General features: G+C 41.6%; 1 protein-coding gene across 11 annotated transcripts in view; it reads right to left on the bottom strand.

The window, feature by feature from the left end:
• Positions 1 to 8,336: 8,336 nt before the first annotated feature.
• LOC134357228 (xanthine dehydrogenase-like) overlaps positions 8,337 to 14,522 on the bottom strand; it is a 123,871-nt gene continuing 117,685 nt past the window's right edge. For 10 of the 11 annotated variants that reach the window (XM_063068539.1, XM_063068546.1, XM_063068538.1 and 7 more), the window contains 2 exons: positions 11,667 to 11,847; positions 8,337 to 10,708 (listed from right to left, as the gene is read on the bottom strand). In XM_063068539.1, the coding sequence (XP_062924609.1) occupies positions 10,641 to 10,708; positions 11,667 to 11,847 (249 nt within the window). In that variant the 3' untranslated portion in view covers positions 8,337 to 10,640. The remainder of the gene's footprint in view (positions 10,709 to 11,666; positions 11,848 to 14,522) is intronic. The other variant, XM_063068550.1, reaches the window with a different exon arrangement.

The following is a 14,522-nucleotide window of genomic DNA, read 5'->3' as shown; positions in this document are numbered from 1 at the left end:
CAGCACAGGCAGCTATGGAAAAGAATAAACAGTCGAATGTTTGGGCTGAGACCTTTCCTCAGGAAACGTCGACTGTTTATTCCCCTCGATAGATGATGCTTGACCTGCTGAGTTCCTCCAACAACTTGTGGGTGCTGCCCTGGCGAGTTGCTACTCGATCCTGGATGTTGCAGTTACAAACCTTGCCCACAGATGGCACTCCGACACAAGGAATGCGGTTCTATTGCATTGTGATTTACATCTCCGGCGATGACAATACCTTAACCAGGTTCACCGAACACGCTTAATTGGTTTTCCTTTTGCGCGATTCTACCTGATTTCTGGCGAGTAGTTCTAGAAAAGGTGAGAAAACAACGTAGCTGTAAGCACATTCTTAATTCAATCGCAAATTTCCTCTCCCTGCCTCTTAGAATGGAAGAAAGAATCCCCTCCCCACCCAACAAATGGAGACGTGTGATGTTCTTCTCTTCACTGACTCTGGGATGCTTGTTAATACTTCTGTGTAATATTGAATGAGCCTGATACTAAGTTATCAAATAATGAAAATGCCAGTATTTTACCACACACAACCTGATACAGTGTCCACTTCTCTCTCAACACACATCAAAGTTGCTGGTGAACGCAGCAGGCCAGGCAGCATCTCTAGGAAGAGGTGCAGTCGACGTTGCTTGAATTTCCAGCATCTGCAGAATTCCTGTTGTCCACTTCTCTCTCTCAACTTTCTTGAATAATAATCTTGACTTTTTTTCCTTTCAATCCAATGGGTTGATGGAAGGTTCCAGCACACTGCCTCAGTAGAAAACTCTCAGCATTCTGAGATTGAGGCCATTCAATTAAACAGATTGGTTGAGTTTTAACCCTGGCTCACGTTCACCATGAACTATGAATTAGATCACTACAACACAGAAACAGGCCCTTTAGTCATAGTCATACTTTATTGATCCCGGGGGAAATTGGTTTTCGTTACATTTGCACCATAAATAATTAAATAGTAATAAAACCATAAATAGTTAAATAGCCCATCTAGTTATGTTATTCTGCCTAATCCCATTGACCCATACCTGGACAATGACTCTCCATACCCCTCCCGTCCAGGCACTTATCCAAACTTCCCTTAATTGTTGAAATTGAACCCACTTCAAACATTTCCATACGCAGTTGGTTCCATATTCTCACCACACTGAATGAAAAAGTTCCCTCTCATGTTCCCCTCAAACATTTCACCTTACCTCATGGCCTCCAGTTCTCGTCTCACCCGACCTCAGTGGAAAAAGCCTGCTTGCATTTACTGTATCTATACCCTTCATAATTTTATATCCCTCTATCAAATCTCCCCTCATTCTTTTACACTGCAGGGAATAAAGTCCTCACTTATTCAACCTTTCCCTGTAACTTGGGTCCTCAAGTCCCAGCAACAACCTTGTAAATATTCTTTGCACTCTTACTGACATTTTTCCTGTAAAATGGCACAAAATATTCCAAATTAGGCTTCATCAATGTCTTCTACAATTTCAACACAGCATCCCAGCTCCTGTACTCAGTACTTTGATTTATGAATGTACCAAAAAGCTCTCTTTACAATCCCATCTGTAACACCACTTTCAAGGAATTATGGAACTGTATTCCCAGATCCATAATTCTACCATATACCTCACTGCCCTACCACTCTCTCTGTATGCCCTACCCTGGTTTGTCCTCCAAAAGTGCAACACTTCATATTTGTCTGAATTAAATTCCATCTGTCACTTTTCAGTCAATTGTTCCAGCTGGTTCAGATCCTCACTGCAAGCTTTGATAGCCTTCCTCACTGCCCACCATGGCCCCAATCTGATGATCAAGTTTACCACATTATGATACAGATAGTGGATATACTGCAGATGATAAACAGCAATGAAACTAGCACTGATGAAGAACTGAAGAAGCATTAAATGGGGACATCGCCTTTGCCTGAACCTTCCTCAGGGAAAATGTTCTGTACAGTTGCACACGTATTTACTGTGCAAATTTACAGGAAATTCTTTTAGATAAATGATAATCTGTATTCAGCTTACAATTCAAAGCAACATCATTGGTATTCACATAGATTACACACGTTGGTCTCCAATATGTGTTGTGCTTTATGCAATTCCTTCCAAATAAGTGCTTGGGCAAAATTATATGCTGAAACATATTTCACATGATTCGTTTACAAATTGGAATTGCCTGAGCAAGGTTGTGATTCTTTTTAAGACGGTTGAAATGTATAGCATTTGATGCCGTGTTTTTGATTTAATAAATGGTTAACTCAGTGACAGTTAATGAACAACATATCCCCTTGACCTCATTAAAATGCCAGCAGGGATCACACAGCAAGAAAATTATTGGCATCTGGAATTGGGCAGAGGTATTTAATCCAGTGTTATTCTTATTAATGCTGCTATTCCTCTGGCTAAGGTTGTTGCAGCGACTATTTTAATCTTCACAAAATTACCATCACAGGAAAAGTCACTTCATTCACTTTTTCCTGGATGAATTATATATCCTTACAGAGCTGTTCCTTAAAGTGTAACACAGTGCCATCCAGCCCATGATGATCATTTCAGTGAAGTATGTACAGAACTGATTTAATTAAAAATGAATGGTCTTGCAGACCAGCCACCAGCAGTTGTATGCTCCACTGTACAGAGCGAGATTACCTCCAGTCTTTCAGGGTATGCTAATGGGATCATTTGTATTCTTAGAATGAGAAAACTCGGAGACTGCAAGTACAGGGACATTGATTTTGCTGATTTCATAACTAAAAATATTTAGTCTAGATATAGAGAATTGTGCATCTGTGCTGACAGTGAGGCATTTTAAATACGAGGTGACAATGTACTTTATTTTCTGCACGTACATTCATGAATAATTTTCAAACAATAGAAAAACAATACTCATCTTGTATCATTATAAAACTGCTTTGCCTTCACTGTGAACCTGAGGTTAGATGGAGGGAGGGAGCTACTGTTAAGTATCAATGCACTGGGAGCACTGACAGTCACACTACTACTAACAGTGCTGATACAGACCAATCTATGACAGGTATAGTCCTCTCCACCAGTGAGCACATCTACATGGAGCACCACTGCAAGACAGCAGCATCCGAGAGTCCCCACCATCCATACATACCTCTTCTCGCTGCTGCTATCGAGAAGGAGGTATCTGGGCTTAAGGTCCCACATGTCCGGGTTCAGGAACAGTTATTACCCTTCAACCATTAGGCTCCTGAACCAGAATGGATAACTTCACTTACCTGAACTCTGATCTATTCGATTATCCGTGGACTCAAAGACTCTACAACTCATGCTCTGAGTATTGTTTATCTATTATTTCTTTTCTTTAGTATTTGCATAATTTATCTTCTTTTACACACTGATTATCAGCCTGTGTGTAACTTTTCATTGATTCTATTGTATTTCTTCGTTCGGCTGTGACACAAGAAAAATGAATCTGAGGGTACAAGAAGATGAATCTGAAGATTCATCTTCAGAAAGAAGAAGAAAACACAAGAAAATGAATCTGAGGGTACTATATAGTGATGTATATGTACTTTGATACATATACATCAATAGAGAGTGAGTACAGAGAAGATTTACTAGAATGTTACCTGGGTTTCAGCACCTAAGTTACAGAGAAAGGTTGAACAAGTTGGGTCTTTATTCTTTAGAGCATAGAAGCTTGAGGGGGGACTTGATAGAGGTATTTAAAATTATGAGGGGGATAGATAGAGTTGATGTGGATAGGCTTTTTCCATTGAGAGTGGGGGAGATTCAAACAAGAGGATATGAGTTGAGAGTTAAAGGGCAAAAGTTTAGTGAGGGGGAATTTCTTTACTCAGAAAGTGGTAGCTGTGTGGAACGAGCTTCCAGCAGAAGTGGTTGAGGCAGGTTCAATGTTGTTGTTTAAAGTTAAATTGGATAGATATATGGACAGGAAAGGAATGGAGGGTTATGGGCTGAGTGCAGGTCAGTGGGACTAGCTGAGAGTAAGAGTTCAGCACAGACTAGAAGGGCCGAGATGGCCTGTTTCTGTGCTGTAATTGTTATATAGTTATATGATAATAAATTTACTTTAAACTTTGCATTTTATGAATGTAGAGCAACTCAAATGAAGCTAATTTGAAATGTAGCCACTTTTTGAAGTCAGGGGATTGGCAGCCAATTTGTTCACAGCGAAATCCAACAAAATGCAAATACACAATTACTAGGAGAGTCTAGAACCAGAGGGCACAGCCTCAGAATAGGACATCCCTATAGAACAGAAATGAAAAGGAGTGTCATCAGCCAGTGTGGTGAATCTGTGGAATGCATTGCCACAGACATCTATGGAGGCCGTGTCATTGATTACATTTAAAGTGGAGGTTGATAGGTTCTTAATTACTAAGGGTGTCAAAGGTTATGGGGAGAAGGCAGGAGAATGATGTTGAGAGGGATAATAAGTCAGTCATGGTGGAGTAGCGGAGCAGATCTGATGGACTGAAAGGCCTAATTCTACTCCTATGTCTTGTGGTCTTATTCGCCAGGAGAATTTTTTAGTGAACTGTCAGTATGACAAGCATATGTTTTACTCTGGGTTGTGAGCTCGGAAACCTCCCTTGAATTTCAATTTGATACACTGCCACTTAAAGCTGTTGACTTACCAATTTTTAATGCAATACTGTCTTCATAATGCTGGTATCACAATGATTTTCACTGAGTCTGAGAGGAGATAATTAATTGGATGCAATATCCTGTGTTCAAAGTGACTTACCAGGATTTTTGGGGCCCTGAATTTTTTTTTTATATAATTTGATTGTTTTTTCTCAGATTCAGATGAATTTCTCCCTGTAACCTTTGATGCTGTGGCCAATCAAGAACCCTTCAATCTCTGCCTTAAATACACCCAATGACCTGGCCTCCATAGCTGCCCTTGGTAACAAATTACACAAATTCACCACCCTTTGACTAAAGAAATTTCTCCGCATTTCTGTTTCAAATGGACTCTCCTCTAGCCTGAGGCTGTGCCCTTTTGTCCTAGACTTCCCGACCATGGGAAACATCCTTTCCACATCCACTCTGTCTAGGCCTTTCAACATTCAAAAGGTTTCAATGAGATTCCCCCTCATCCTTCTAAAGTCCAGCGAGTACAGACCCAGAGCCATCAAACATTCCTCATATGATGACTTTTTCTTTCCCAGAATCATCCTTGTGAACCTCCTTTGAATCCTCTCCAATGCTAGACCATCTTTTCTTAGATGAGGAGCCCAAACCTGTTCACAATACTTAAGGTGGGGCTTCCCCAGTGCCTTATAAAGACTCAGCATCACATCCTCGCTCTTATATTCTAGACCTCTTGAAATGAATGCTAACATTACATTTGCCTTCCTCACCACTGACTCGACCAGTTATTATTTCTCTGGCCTCATTTTCTAGTGGTCAGCCAACACAACCTAAGGATGTGCTGGGTGCTGCCTGCAAGAGTCGCTACACATTCGGACACAAGCATCATGCCCGTAATGCTCAGCAAAAGAACACAGAACACAAGCTCCGTTCCATACTCTCATTACCCTTACAAGTTCTCCAATGGACTTGTAGATTCACAGTCTGTACCATTTGCTCACTTGGTGTCTTTGTGGCCGAATCAGCCCTTTCACAATGTACAGTGAAAAAAGCCCCTGCCATCATCTCTCCCAATGACCCATATCGTACCAAACACCTTAGCCATCTGTTCTGATCTCTTATAGGACATTGACCTCGTAAGCCTTTTCTGACTATCTATCTGTTGCTCAATAGAAACCCCTATCTGTAGCAATCGATGACAAGAACAAATATATTCAAAGGTTCTATTATTATCAATGTATGTTGTATACAACGCAGATTCGTCTTCTCCAGATAGCAACAAAACAAAGTTTCAAACCTGGCAACAAAGCCAAGAGATGATTCTATCATTTAAATTATTGATATGTCATTTAAAGGAAAACATCAAACAAAATCCACCCCCCGCACAAAAAACTTACAAACTGCCCCAAATTTAAATCATAACAGCAACAAGAGCGTCAACCCCCTCCCCCAACAGGAAAACCAAATCAGTGAACTGCGAGAACATCAAAGCCCAGCCCTCCCCCATACACTCACAAATCACACCAAATTTAAATCGTGCAGCGGCAGCAATAGCATCAACTGCACCCCCCCCCATGCAGAAAAACAAATTGGGCGAACTGCGAGGACATCAAACCCCATTCCTACACCCACCCACCCCCCCGGCAGAAAAAAAATCGTGGCAAAATTAAATTGCTCAGATGGCAACAAGAAAGCAGAACATGAAAGACGTAAGACTGAGAAAGTGCATCGTGATTAAATATTTTGGTCCCATCACTATGCTTTGTGAGTGGGCTGACATTGACCCATTTCTTGAAAGAAAACCATATTTATTTTCAACTAACCGGTCACCCACCGACAGGAAAGATATCAATCAGATTGAAAGTTTACAAGAATGTTGCGGGGTCTTGAGGACCTTAGTTACAGGAAAAGGCTGATGGTTCAGTAAGAAAATCTCCTAGGGAATAATTGGGCTGATGAAATACTTAAATATCAGTTTCACCACCCTCTGGCTAAAGAAATTCCTCCACATCTCCATTCCAAAGGGACACGCTTCTATTCGGAGGCTGTGCCCTCTCGTCCTAGAGTCCCCAATATAGAAAACATCCTCTCCATGTCCACTCTATCTAGGGCTTTCAATATTTGATAGGGTTAACAAGAATGCATTTGAACCTACTCATTAAAAAGGAAAGGTACTTCTTAGTTACACTAGAAATTCCCTAACTTTTCCACACTATGTCAAGCTTGATTCACATTTCTGAAGCTTGCCTTGACTCTCATATGCAGTTTTTATACTGGAGCACTTTAAGAAGAAACAGTTGGTAAGCATTTTTGTTTAACAGTTTAATATCATTTGATTACATTTCATTAGTTTCATTTTATTTGATAACACAAAGTATTAAAATCTGGAAAAAAATGTCAAAGTGGTCTTTCTAGTGCAATATTTCCAGATGAGCTTTGCTGAAACATTCTCTTGTCAATTGCACTTTGCTTCCTAAGGGAGGAATCTTGTTGAGTACAAGAAGTTGATACTGGGTGAAAACCCATGCATTTTATCAGTGAGCTAGTGATAATTATTATTTCATAATCCAATTTATTATATCAAGTTTAATATAAGTTAAAGTATTCTAAAACACTTGATAACAAATCAACAGCAATTTTTGTTGAGGTCAAACACATGTACATTAGCATAAACCCAAGAGTCTGCAGATGCTAGAAATCCAGAGCAACACACACAAAATGTTGCCTGACCTGGTGAGTTCCTGAAGCATTTTGTGTTACCTTTTAGAATACAAGGCAGATTCTGGTTAGACTAAAAAACCTCTATTAAAAAAAGTGTATCAAGGAAAAAGAAAACCTGAGGTCAAACCTATAATTGGTGAGTCTTAAGGTTGATACCCAGAGGTCATCAGCCACCGGGTCCAACATATTATTCTCCGTAACTTCCACCACCTCCAACGGGATCCCACCACTAAGCACATCTTTCCCTCCCCCCTCTCTGCTTTCCGCAGGGATCGCTCCCTACGCGACTCTCTTGTCCATCCGTCCCCTCCATCCCTCCCCACTGATCTCCCTCCAGGCACTTACCCTTGTAAGCGGAACAAGTGCTACACATGTCCTTACACTTCCTCCCTTACCACCATTCAGGGCCCCAGACAGTCCTTCCAGGTGAGGCGACACTTCACCTGTGAGTCGGCTGGGGTGATATACTGCGTCTGGTGCTCCCGATGTGGCCTTCTATATATTGGCAAGACCCGACGCAGACTGGGAGACCGCTTTACTGAACACCTACGCTCTGTCCACCAGAGAAAGCAGGATCTCCCAGTGGCCACACATTTTAATTCCACATCCCATTCCCATTCTGACATATCTATCCATGGCCTCCTCTACTGTAAGGATGAAGCCACACTCAGGTTGGAGGAACAACACCTTATATTCCGTCTGGGTAGCCTCCAACCTGATGGCATGAACATTGACTTCTCTAACTTCCGCTAATGCCCCACCTCCCCCTCGTACCCCATCCGTTATTTATTTTTATACACACATTCTTTCTCTCACTCTCCTTTTTCTCCGTCTGCCCCTCTGACTATACCCCTTGACCATCCTCCGGGTTTTCCCGCCCCCCACCTTGTCTTTCTCCCTGGGCCTCCTGTCCCATGATCCTCTCATATCCCCTTTGCCAATCACCTGTCCAGCTCTTGGCTCCATCCCTCCCCCTCCTGTCTTCTTCTATCATTTTGGATCTCCCCCTCCCCCTCCCACTTTCAAATCTCTTACAAACTCTTCCTTCAGTTAGTCCTGACGAAGGGTCTCGGCCTGAAACGTCAACTGTACCTCTTCCTAGAGATGCTGCCTGGCCTGCTGCGTTCACCAGCAACTTTGATGTGTGTTGCTTGAATTTACAGCATCTGCAGAATTCCTGTTGTAAGCACGTCTCTACATACAGTTTCTAGATCATTCTGTCATTTCTGTGCATGCTCCCGACTCTGTCCAATCATGTTCTTACACGTGACACGTGATATCACCACACCGTCCACACATGTTCTTGTGTTTCTACTGCCAACTCAGGATCACACTGACTCCTATCTTAACAGCTACCTACAGCAGTTCAAAGCTGCAGCCCACCATCACACTTCTCAAGAGTAATTAGAGACGGTAATAATCGTTGGCTCTGCCAATGACACTGAGTAAGCAAAGGTAAAATGTGGTAGATATTGTGTCAATCACATCAACGATACATTACCTAACCTTGAAAATTTGCTGCATTTCGGTGGTTGAAATTAGTCCTTGGTTACGTGAGGCGAAGATACTTAGGTAGAATTGTTAATTACATTAAGTGTTATAAGAAATTTCTTATCGATCTTATGTGGAACCTTAGCCAGGATGAGACATGAAACAACAAATGAATTTTTTCAAGGATAAAGTGGAGGTACGAGTGTACGAAGAGCTGCCAGCAGAAGTGGTGGATACAAGATCAATTGGAAAATTGTAGTGGTTTGGATGGGAGTGTTAAGGAGGGCTATGGTCCGGGCGCAGTTTGATGGGACTAGCTGGGCTGAGGGGCCTGTTTCTGTGCTGAGGTGCTCTGTGACTCTAAACTGGATAAATTGACACAATAGAGTACTGCACAGAGATTTCACCAGCAAACAGGTTCTACCAGGACAGCAAGTCTTCATGTGCTATAATCTCCAACTTCAGCCAGAGTAGTATAGTGGTTAGTGCAATCGCTTTACAACATCAGCGATCAGGAGAACAAGGATCAATTTCTGCCACTGTCTATAAGGAGTTCTCCCTGTGACTGTGAGGGTTTCCTCCGTTACTCCAATTTCTTCCCTCATTCCAAAGATGGGTTCGGGTTAGTGAATTGTGGGCATGTTATGTTGACACCAGAAGCATAACAACACTTGTGGGCTGAGCCCAGCACATCCTCAGACTGTGTTGGTCATGGACGCAAACAACATATTTCACTGTATCCTTTGAAGTTTCACAGAACATGTAACAAATAAAGCTAATCTTTATCTTTAAATTTAATTATCCATTCGAAGTAAAGAATCTGGTTTGATCTCTAACTCTACACCTCATTAGAAATGTGCTAAGTTTGCTTTATAAAGAATACTTGCTCTAAACCAGGGATTCCTGACCTGGGGTCCATGGACCCCTCAATTACTGCTAGGGGTCCATGGCATAAAAAACATTGGGAACTCCTACTCTAAATAAATGCAATCCAAATTAAAAACAATATGTGCTATCAATTTTATATTCACTGGCTGAAAGATGTACTGCAAATTGCTAAGTTGATTTGCTTTAGTTTTTAGTAATGGCATATGCATTATGGAAAACTAACGGCTTAGCATTAAAAACGCAAACAAGAGAAAATCTGCGGATGCTGGAAATTCAAGCAACACACACGAAATGCTGGTGGAATGCAGCAGGCCAGGCAGCATCTATAGGAAGAAGTACAATCGACGTTTCGGGCCGAGACCCTTCGTTAGGACTAACTGAAAGAAGAGATAGTAAGAGATTTGAAAGCGGGAAGGGGAGGGGGAGACCCAAAATGATAGAAGAAGACAGCAGGGGGAGGGATGGAGCTAAGAGCTGGAAAGTTGATTGGCAAAAGGGATACAAGGCTGGAGAGGGGAGAGGATCATGGGACGGGAGGCCTAGGGAGAAAGAAAGGGGGAGGGGAGCCCAGAGGAAGATGGAGAGCAGGCAAGGAGTGTTTGTGAGAGGGAGAGAGAGAGAATAAAAAAACATCGACTGTACTTCTTCCTATAGATGCTGTCTGGCCTGCTGCGTTCCACCAGCATTTTGTGTGTGTTGCTTAGCATTATTTCATCATGAAATCCTGAATCTTCTCCCCACTGGACTTATCCGAGAGCTTTTCATTAGATGTAAAGAGATGATTACTATAAGTTTAAACAATGAAGTTTAAGACTGTAAGGATATAGAGGTGATACTGCAAAATATTGTGCAGTATTGTGATTAAGGCAAAAAAAATCATGTTATTAGCATTGTTCAGCAGAGTAGCAGAATGAAGTGTGGTTTTCAGATTGAAAAATTTCTGTAGTCCACAAGGCAGTTTGTCTGGATTACTTCCACAGTTGCAGGCCCATCTGCAGAGAAAAGCCAGAAAATTAAGCATTTTGATAAAAAATTAGGATTTTTGTCAAAAAGAACCATTTTAATTAATATGCAACTGAAATAATTTTTTCCTCCAGAACTTATGTTGTCATGCTTAATTTTTTCTATTCTTTACAATTAAAGTACCTCGAAGAATCTAGAAAATGTTCATACTATGCTAACTTCGAAACAAGGAAAAGGCTGTGGTTCAATAATGTTCAAAAGTTGTTTCAGTTTTCTTCCTTCAGAGTATTTGCTTCATGCACTTGTTTAAAGCCCTGTGGGGATAGACTTCAAAGGTCTCCAATCTTCTACAATAACTTGGAGCAGTTTTTCCATCACCTTTAGAAGAGTGTCCTCTGTCAAAAGAACCATGTCTCATCTATGGTGTTTAAGAGAAAAGAGTGGGTGATGGGGGGGGGTGGAAAGGGGAAAAGAGTTGTGGGGGGAGAGTGTTGGGAGAGGGGGATCATGTAGGAGGATTTTCCTTCTACCTTTTGAACAGGATATCAACCCCAGTGTCCTCAGTCGTTGATCCATCCATCCAGAACTGCTGTCTATTCATCCCATTGAAATGAGCTGTGATCTTGTGCACCTACAAACGTATATCAAATCTCCTCTCAACCTCTTGAGCTCCAATTGTCTAGTCTAATCTTACAGCAAAAATTCCCCCAACCCTGGAATTACTCCAGAAAATCCTCTCTGCATCCTCTCCAGTAGCGATGCATCCTCCCTGAAGTGTGGTGACCAAAGCAGGAATGAATCCTACAGGTAGAGAATATATCCAGTTCAGAATGAATCAGATCAGCACATTTATTTTTGGAGTCACACAAGCCTTGATACTACACTTGGCTTTTTACTTAGTCTAGTATTGAACTGTTTGAAGTAAATAGATCATTAAAGTAAATAGGATCAGAAATCCTGAGTATTACACCCAGAGATCATACTCACTTAGTGGAAAGTATGTATTCTGTCCAATATCTTCACGTGCAGACTCAATAGCACGTTTCACAGCAAATAGCGTTGCACAGGACATACACTGGGGAGGTTCACCGCTGGCCTTCGAACGGAGCACACCCATGGGGTTGGGAGCATTTTTCAGCAGCTCGATGTTGAAATTGACAGGAATGCTCTACCAAACCAGATACAGAACAGATAGTTTCAATAAAGCATCCTCAGTGTTTTGCAAATGTATTCACACTCTTCAGATTCTGAATAGCTTTAGTATGCCTTTGTCTTCACATCAGTGAATTCTAGTTCTGGAATGACAGCTTCAGGAACAGTGAAATGTAGGGCATGCTTTTCCAATCAAAATTCATTTAAACACATTTTACAGAAATTTAAAGATAAACATCTTATAGATTAGTTTTATTTGATACATGTACATCGGAACATCGAACAAAATATATCATTTGCATCAATGACCAACACAGCCAGAGGATGTGCTGGGGGCAGTCTGCAAGTGCCGCCATGCCTTCAGTGCTAACACAGTATGCCACGATTGACTCACTCTAATCCGTATGATTTTCTGGAATGTGTGTGAACCAGGAGGAAACCCACATGATCACGGAAAGAACGTACAAGTTCCTTACAAACCCACATGATCACAGAGAGAACGTACAAATTCCTTACAAACCAACATGATCACGGAGAGAACTAACAAATTCTTTACAAACAGCGGGAAGAGTCAAATCCCAATCAGTGATCGCTGGCACTGTAAAGCGCTAGCCGCTATGCTACTACGCCACTCTCAGGCTTTGGCTGATCTCCTGGTACACACCAGTTTTTTTATAAAACAAATCACCTGTTAGTTTGAACACCAACTCCCAGTTTGCTCCTACAAGGTCAACCACTTTGCTTCCAACTTTAAATCATCTGTTGAGTGACTGTCAGCACCATGTTTGGAGTACTTCTATCTATCCAGCCTATCAGATTCACTCCAGCTAACATGGAATTAACTATCCTGTGTTTAACTAAACCTTTAATTGCTGGTTTTGGTTTTTAAATACCTCCTTCATAGAGCAGTGACATTATAGTTTATACCTCACTTCCCCTTCCTAAATTTACAATGGGATTTGGCAATAAGGAATTATCTGTGTGGGATAAAAGTGAACAAGTTTTGAATGGATTAATCTGTAAATAATCAAAACTGTCAACTTTGACACAACTATAAAAATAATCTCCATTTTTATTTCATATCTTTATTTACTATTTTAGATTTCTCTAATCTTTCACAGGCATTCTGGTCAGACATGATTTATTGAAAGGCATCACAAAATGTTGGAGGAACTCAGCAGGTTAGGTAGCATCTATAGAGGGGAATAAGCAGACGATGATTTTACGGAGACCCTTTATCAGGACTGAAGGGCAGTTAAATGACTTTTTATTTATTTATTGTGATATAGATGGAACAGAGCCTTCCGGCCCTTCGTGCCACACCGCCCAGCAACCCCTGATTTAACCCTAGCCTAACCACAGGACAATTTACAATGACTAAATAACCTACCAACTGGTATGCCTTTGGACTGTGAGGGGAAACGGAAGCACCCAGATGCATCCCACACGGTTACAGGGAGGACGTACAAACTCCTTACAGACAGTGGCGGGAATTGAGCCTGGGTCTCTGGTACTGTAAAGCGCTGTGCTAACCACTATGCTACAGTGCCACTTATTCAATGTAAATGAACTCAATGAACTATTCAATGCAAAGTACAACATACTAGTTTTAGTATATCCTGGAGGATTAGCTGGAAACCTGCATGGACTAACCATTAAGCAGGTGCATACTGAAAGGCATCAAAGAGATGGTTACACAGGTTGGTCAAGGAGGGCATCAGAGAACATTGAATGTATTTAAATGGGAAACACAAGAGATTTCTGCAGATGCTGTAAATCTTGAGAAACACACAAAAAAGGCAGGAGGAACTCAGCATGTCAGGTTGCATTTATGGAGGGGACAGAGATCTTTCAATCAGGATTTAATCAGAATTACATTTGAATTGTCTCACTCAAGAGACTGCTCAGAAAGGTTAAAAATCTGGCTGCCTGAATACATAAACCATAAGACATAGGAGCAGAATTACACCATTCAGCCACTCCATCATAGCTGATTTATTATCCCTCTCAACCCCATTCTCGTTTTCTCCCGATAATGTTATGCCCTTACTAATCAAGGACCTATCAATCTTCATTTTAAATATACCCAATGCCTTGGCCTCCACAGCCATCTGTGGCAATGAATTCCATAACTTCACAACTCTGGCTATTTCCTCCTCATCTCTGTCCCAAAGGGGCTCCTTCGATTCTGAGGCAGTTCATTCTAGCCATAGACTTTCCCACTATTGGAAACTTCCCCCCCAAAGTCCACTCTATCTTGGCCTTTCACTATTTGATAGGTTTCAATGAGATCTCCCCTTGTTCTTCTAAACTCCAGTGAGTGCAGGCCCAGAGCAATTAAACGGTCCTCATACATTAACCTATTCATTCCCAAGGTCACATTCGTGATCCTCCTCTGGACCCCCCCCCCCAATGGTAGCACATCTTTTCATGGATGCAGGGCCCAAAATTGCTCACAATACTCCAAATGCTTTATAAAGCCTCAGTATTAGCTCCTTGCCTTTACGTTCTAGTTCTCATGAAGTCATAGAACACTACGACACAGAGGAAGGCGCTTCAGCCCACCTAGTTTGTGCTGAGTTATCTGCCTAGTCCCATCAACATGCACCTGGACCATAGCCCTCCATATCCCTCCCATCCATGCACTTATCCAAACTTCTCTGAAATGTTGAACTCGAACCCACATCCACC

This window comes from Mobula hypostoma, chromosome 16 (assembly GCF_963921235.1).
Source record: "Mobula hypostoma chromosome 16, sMobHyp1.1, whole genome shotgun sequence".
In the NCBI taxonomy this organism is placed as follows: domain Eukaryota; kingdom Metazoa; phylum Chordata; class Chondrichthyes; order Myliobatiformes; family Myliobatidae; genus Mobula; species Mobula hypostoma.
Note: the sequence above shows the minus strand (reverse complement) of the source record. Positions and strands in the feature narration are given on the sequence as shown.